Source organism: Aplysia californica, unplaced genomic scaffold (assembly GCF_000002075.1).
Source record: "Aplysia californica isolate F4 #8 unplaced genomic scaffold, AplCal3.0 scaffold00909, whole genome shotgun sequence".
NCBI classification, from domain to species: domain Eukaryota; kingdom Metazoa; phylum Mollusca; class Gastropoda; order Aplysiida; family Aplysiidae; genus Aplysia; species Aplysia californica.
The window spans coordinates 67,002-74,439 of record NW_004798179.1 but is presented as its reverse complement, the minus strand read 5'-3'; the positions used below and the strand labels follow the sequence as shown (position 1 = coordinate 74,439).

Below are 7,438 nucleotides of genomic sequence, written 5' to 3'. Positions count from 1 at the left end.
GGGCTAAACGGGAGCTCTTTTTGGGGTAAAAAAAATATAGGACGTTAACAGGGATCACAGCTAGTTTGCATGAATAATAAATTGCAGGTTAAAGTGTAGCGGTTAGGCCCTGGCAGAGTCGAAGCCAGCCTTGTACTAGAAAATCTAACCTGTGTCGATGAGGGCGTAAAACACCTTTATCACAATAAGTTATTAAAAACAAATCTGTGGCAGATACCCTCAGAGCTCACGGGATGTCCCTCCCAAACAGGCCCCTCAACTTGCAGCTGACAGACGCCCGTGTCTCCCCGCGACACCCACCGGTATAAGTGGAAGAGAAAAGTAAGGAAAGTAAGTAAGTTAATGAATGAATGGATGGTGAAAATGGTGAAATGGTATGGGTTTAACGCCTCTATCAACACTATTAGGTTATTTAAGAGGCGGGGCCTGCGAGTTCAACGTCCATCTCCGAAAGGACTGAGCCAAAATGGGAATTTCATGTAAAGTGCCTTTCCCAAGGACAAAACGTCTGACCGAGCTGAGGCTCGAACTCACGAACCTGCAACCTCACGATTACGAACCCGGTAGCCGAACCACTAGGCTACCGACGCTACATGAATGAATGCATGGATGAATGGATAAACAAACAAACAATAAATGAATACACAAATAAATAGTGTCCGTACCGTGATCGGTTCAACAACCATTCTGTTATCAACCGCCACAGCGGCGTTGCCCATTCGTTTCATGACGTAAAGTTCAAACTTTGAGTGGTTGGAATAGAAAGCATGAACCTGCACAGAATCCAGCAACTGAACATCCATGGAAACGAAGGAGCTTGATTTCAGTTCATTTCTGTTTGTTGTTCCCCAGCTGTGGGTTCTGAAAGGGGAGAGGGCCGTCCGTAATGTTAGCTCAGTTGGCATCAAGTTGTACTGCGCAGCTGATGGCCATGGCTTAACGTCTACTCTGCTGTAAGCTGACAAAACGCCTTTTAAAAAAATTTTGAGGCCAATTTTTTGTTGTTGTTGTTGTTGCTAAATCGAAGGCCTGATCAGTTACCTTACTCGTGTTGAAAAAAAAAATCAAAGTGAAATTGGGACTAGTTTTTTAAAAATAAAATAGAATTCAGATTTCGGAAGAATGTCTCTATAAATCGTTACACTGACAAAAAAGGCTGTTTATCTCCAACTGCTGCGAATTAAAACAAAGTTGTTTTGTCAGCATACGGCAGTACTGTCTGTATAGTATTGCTTCCTATTTGGTGGTAGAAAAACTGATGCAGCAAAAGCTGCACCAAATTTTTGATCCCCCAAATACGGCCAGTAATATCCTTTTTTCTCTCTTTCAAATGTAGGAGTGTTTTACTTCCCCATCGACACAGTTTGTGCGTCTCACGATACGGTAAAGTCAGGCACATGTCAATTTTTGGACATTTTATCATTTATATGGACTTATTGTCTTAAGCTTGTTCAATCGTCTGGCTTTTGATGTCTATACAGAAGGCGTTGCTCTGGCTCGAATCTTCGCTTCGTTGTCCTAGAACGCAGGTTCAAGGTTCTCAAACAGACACAATGCAATCCCCCCCCCCCCACCCCATGACGTCACAGTCCTACGTTTGGAAAAAGTGATCCTTAGCTCCCCTCCAATAGTTTAAAATGACTGAAGTAGAGTATCGAAACTGATAAATGACCATTCATATCTCTGAGAATTGCGTGCGTGTGTATGTGTTTTTAATTGGTCGCTTTTAAGCACAAGGCGGCTGTCCCGAAAAATGCTGTTTTGAGAAAATCGAAGTTAAACTTTTTCCCCTTTTACAGTTTCTTTAAAAGACAAGGAGAGTTTTGTCAATAACAAAACAAATATACACAGCAACGAAACCAAACGTCTCCTATAGGTAGGGCAACATCCACGTTTGGTTTAGGTCAAGATTTCTGGAAATCCCCGAAATCTGGGTTGGCCTGCTTGTCTTTAAAAGCGACCAATTTGAAATACTTCAAAGAGGGTACAATATATACTTACCATTTACTTTATGTTGAATATCAATGAATAATCCACACACACAAAGCAGGTGTACATAATACAAAAGACATCAGGAAAAATCTGTTGAACCCCCGTGGCATCATCTTTATCATAATGGAGCTAAGCCCGTTTGTGGGGTCAGTATAAATTTTTTACACAGGTGCCCATATAATCTACAAAAAAAGATTCAGTTAAGAATTCTCACAAAGGGTTACGTGGGCATATTTTTAACGTTCGGAAACTACTTTTTGATTTTTCGAGATTGGTGTTTTTTCCTGGAAATTGAAGCTCTCAGATTATGTTTCACTCTGCCCTTAGCCATTTCATATTTTATTGGGGACTACTTCCGTTTTGAAACGTGCTTCGTCGTGTGAACTGCTTCATTTGTTTCCAGATCTAGAATCTCGATATCCAACTCAGTTTGGATGTGTGCTTCGCAGTGTTGATGGATACTTCAGGACAAAGTTCATTGCATTGACTTTTTCTTAATATATTTGGTGTAGTCATTTTCCCAACACGTTGAGTTCGTTTAGACCCACAAAATGTTTACTTCGCTGTAAGGACGTTTTCAAATTTTGGCGCGTATTTGGAGCGCATCTTTGGGGTTTTTGTTTTAGAGAGCACGACTCTAGAACTAGACTATATTATGTCCAAAATGTATTTAGAGCACACATTCAAGACTGATTTGGAGTAGTTTGCAAGAACAAAAGTGCTGTTTGTACTTTTGAACTGAAGGGTCATGGGTTTGAACCCTGTCATGGGGCAAAAACTGTGTCCTTGGTAGAGATAATAATATGTTGTATGAAGTGGGAATGGGTACCCTGCGGTAGGCGGGAAATATGTCTTGTAAAAGTAAAGCATGCTTCATTAAAGAAAAAAGTGCGTGCGTATGTGTGTGTGTGTGGGGGGGGGGGGGGTGCTCAGTCTATGCCATGGTCTGGAACAGAGGAGGATGTCTGGACTAGGCTTACATCACACAATACGTGAATGCAGCGCCGTTGCAATAGTAGCGAGTACTCGATTTCTCTGCGACTACCTCATTACTTACTTTACTTTTTCATCCACTGTTGCCGTTAAGCGTCGAGGGGAGATGCAGTTTTCTATGGTAGGCCAGCTCCCCAGGTCTGTCAGTTGTGATGTTATGTTTTCTTAGTTTCCTAGACACCTTCGATCAACCTATTGCGTGGCCTTCCTCTTCCGTTATAGCATGAGTGCTATTTAGCCTCATTTAGCCTCATTTAGCCTTAATATATCGATAATGACAGTGTGAAAAGGGGGAGGGGGGGGGGGGCTAGAGTTCATGATCAGCTTCTCCGACTGGACGTGACGTATTTTTTTGACCGGGGGGCGAATTCTAAATTCCGCTCTCAAACAATTCAGCTGCTACCTATCGGATATAGACATAAAAATCGGAGGTCCTGCCTCTTGCGTAACTTAAATATTGTTGATAAGGGTATCAAACCTACACATTTACTAACCTACTTACTTGAAAGAAGGAACTGAATTTTTTTTTAAGGTAGTAGAGGTCGAGGACATTTGAAGAAAAAAAGGTTGGGGGGTGGGGGAGGAGGGAGAACGCCATATATTTCTAAAAGACATCATCCTGAAATTGCTTGATCACGAAAATCAAAATGTCCGCGAGAAGCATACAACGAAAGAGAAAAGTACGAAATCTATCCGTATTATTATTGTTTTTATTGGTATTATTATTATTATTATTATTATTATTATCATCATCATCATCATCATCATCATCATCATCATCATCATCATCATCATCATCATCATCATCATCATCATCATCATCATCATCATCATCATCATCAGTAGTAGTAGTAGTAGTAGTAGTAGTAGTAGTAGTAGTAGTAGTAGTAGTAGTAGTAGTAGTAGTAGTAGTAGTAGTAGTAGTAGTAGTAGTAGTATGATTATTATGATTATGATAATGATTATGATTATGATTATTATGATTATGATTATGATTATGATGATGATGATGATGATTATTATTATTATTATTATTATTACTATTATTATTATTATTATTATTATTATTATTGTTACAACAAAACAATCGATCTACTAACGAAACAATAATCTATCTAACAAGCGTTTAAGTGATTGCAAACTTTGTAGAAATGATTTTATCTTTGTATTAAGTATAAAAAATTTACCATTTCTCTCTGTTCTAGTTTCTCCCTATCATTCTCTGTCTTTACTATTTATTTTCTTTCTTCTCTCTGTTTCAGTCATATGTCTACATCTCAAGAAGGAAAAAAATTGACAAAAAATGCTTCGGGATTGGAACTAGGTCTACTACGTGAAACGTGACAGCAAATAGCCTAAACGTTGACACAGATACCCAGTGTTGTGCTTCTAGTTAGAGGGTAAGATTTAGTTTGAGTTACGTTTGAGTAAAGAGAAATCCACTGACATAGTAAAAGTCTTTTTTTTTTTTTAGTAAGTGTTTTATGGCGCTCTCAAGTGTAAAAGGTCATATGAGCGCGCCTGACACATTAAACTTTTTCAGTTGGTAGGACATTTTGAATTTTGACCGGGTGGCGGTCGAAGCCTACTCTTATCAATTTAGACCAATATCATAAACGTGCGCAACTTGCACATGGACCCTCCGAGATTTTTCTCCCTTGTCCGATAGGAAGATCAAGGGTGTGGCAATAAGAAGGAGCCAAGGAGTAGCAATAGAAAGCTGCAGAAAGAGTCTGGAGGCCAGAGGAGGGGGCAAAGGAGGTGAGGGGGTGGGGGCAGAAAGAGGAGACGAAAGCAGACAACAGAACATTGCGAGAGAGAAGGAAAGGAGGTGAAAGGAAACAATTTCAGAGAAGAATTTTTTTTCGTTCGCTACCAGAATTCGAACCTGGGACCTTTGAATGAGAGGCCAACACCTTAACCTCTAGGCCACAAGAGCCCCCTAACAGTCATTTAATTTTTTGTTTATTGTTTTTGTTTCGCTTTTGTTTGTATATATATAAAATATTTTCTTTTTTTTTTGGGGGGGGGGTGGAGAATGTGACAGACAGACAGACAGACAGACAGACAGACAGACAGACAGACAGACAGACAGACAGACAGACAGACAGACAGACAGACAGACTGACAAGTATAACCTCACGCTGGTGCAATCCCACTACCCACAGAAGAAGAAGAAGAAGAAGAAGAAGAAGAAGAAGAAGAAGAAGAAGAAGAAGAAGAAGAAGAAGAAGAAGAAGAAGAAGAAGAAGAAGAAGAAGAAGAAGAAGAAGAAGAAGAAGGAGAAGGAGAAGAAGAAGAAGAAGAAGAAGAAGAAGAAGAAGAAGAAGAAGAAGAAGAAGAAGAAGAAGAAGAGGAGGAGGAGGAGGAGGAGGAGGAGGAGGAGGAGGAGGAGGAGGAGGAGGAGGAGGAGGAGTAGTACCCGTCATTGAGAACACCGTTGTATACGATCATCTCCATATCCTCAGGGTTGCGGGCTACCAGGGTCAAACCGATTATCACGTCCGAACCTTGACTCAAGTGACTGTGGGAAATAATATTATACTTTTTATAGTGCTTGGGGACTTCGTCGTATTGTTGTTGTTGGTGTTGTTGTTTGTTTGTCTGTGTGTATGTCGGTTTGTTTGTTTGCTTGTTGTTGCTTTTGCTGTGGTGGTGTTGATAGTGGAAGTGGTGGTTTTTGTTGTGTTGCTGTCATTATTAGAAATGTAGTAGTTGCTGCTCGTGTTCCGAATGTTATCAATGCAGTCATCGTCGTCGTCGTAGTTGTTGTTGTTGTTGTAGTTGTTGTTGTTATAGTTGTTGTTGTTGTTGCTGTTGTTGTTTTGCTGTCGTTATTGGTAATGTAGTAGTTGCTGCTCGTGTTCTGAATGTTATTGTTGTTGTATTTGTTGTTGTATTTGTTGTTGTTGTTGTTGTTATTGTTGTGGTATTTGTTGTTGTATTTGTTGTTATTTTTGTTGTTGTTGATGTTGTTGTGGCAGATATTGTTCCTGCTGAAGATCTGGTAATTGTTACTACTGTTGTTGCTGCTGCTGCTGCTGCTGTTGTCGCCGTCGTTTGCAATGATGTTAATTTATTGTATTGCTGTGGTTGTTGCTAAATTACTGGTACGGTGTTGGAGCGCTGCTTTTACCTTCCCTGTATCATGATAACGTCTATGGTATCCATTGGCAACAAGAATACCCCGCGCAGATGCTCTCTCAGATTTACTCACTCACTTAATCTACTGACTGACTGACTGACTGACTGACTGATTGACTAATTGATTGACTGACTGACTGACTGACTGACTGGCTGACTCACTCACTCACTCACTCACTCACTCACTCACTCACTCACTCACTCACTCATTCACTCACTCGCTCACTCGTTCTCTCACTCATTCACTCACCCACTCTCTCACTCACTCTCTCAATCAATCTCTCACTCACTCATTCACTCACTCACCCACTCACTCACTCAATCAATCACTCACTCACTCACTCACTCACTCACTCACTCACCCACTCACTCACTCAATCAAGCAATCACTCGCTCACTCACCTACTTAGTCGCTCGCTCGTTCATCAACTCGATTACACACTCACTCACTCACTCACTTCCTCCCTCATTCACTCACTCATTCACTCACTCACTCACCCACTTGCTCACTCGCTCGCTCACTCACTCACTCACTCACTCATTCACTCACTCACTCACTCAATCAATCAACCAATCAATCACTCAATCAAATACTCACTCACTTACTTACCCACTCACTCGCTGGTTCACTCACTCGATTACGCACTCCCTCCCTCACAGACTAGCGCCGGTTGTGTTGCGGTTAGACACTTCACTGAGGGACGCAGAAGCGACCCGGGTTCGATTCCCACATGGGGAGAAATATTTGTCGAGTATCTCCATCTTTCTGCTGGGATGCCTTATCCCTCTTGGGCCAGATGGGTCCAGACAGGCAGAGTTAGAATTCCGCCTCCTAAACGATCTAAATTGTGTCGATGACGGCCTACAAATCCCCTACTTTTTTCCCACGCTTCCCCCTTTCAGCCTCCTCATTCACTTACTCACTCCCTCACTCCTCTCTCCTTTACCACTCCCTCACTTACCCACTCACTCATTGACTTACTTACTCACACATTCACTCACTTAGGATGGCGTCTGTAGCCTCGTGGTTAGGTTACAGGACCCGTAATCGTGAGATTGCGGGTTCGGGGGTTCGATCCTCAGCTCGGTGCGACGTTGTGTCCTTCGGAAAAGCACTTAACACGAATTTCCCATTTGGCTCGGTCCTTTCGGAGATGGACGTTAAAATTGGAGGCCCCGCCTCTTAAATAACCTAACAGTGTTGATAGGGGCGTTAAACACATACCATTTCACCATTTCACTCACTCACTCACTCACTCACTCACTCACTCACTCACTCACTCACTCACTCACTCACTCACTCACTCAC

At 41.6% G+C, this 7,438-nt stretch overlaps 1 protein-coding gene across 1 annotated transcript in view; it reads right to left on the bottom strand.

Annotated features, from left to right (window-relative positions):
• LOC101859137 overlaps window positions 1-7,438 on the bottom strand; it is a gene marked incomplete at its 3' end in the record, with an annotated part of 39,271 nt that overhangs the window by 9,416 nt on the left and 22,417 nt on the right. The window contains 2 exon segments of the mRNA XM_005110557.2: window positions 666-861; window positions 5,408-5,509. Coding sequence (XP_005110614.2) covers window positions 666-861; window positions 5,408-5,509 — 298 coding nt within the window.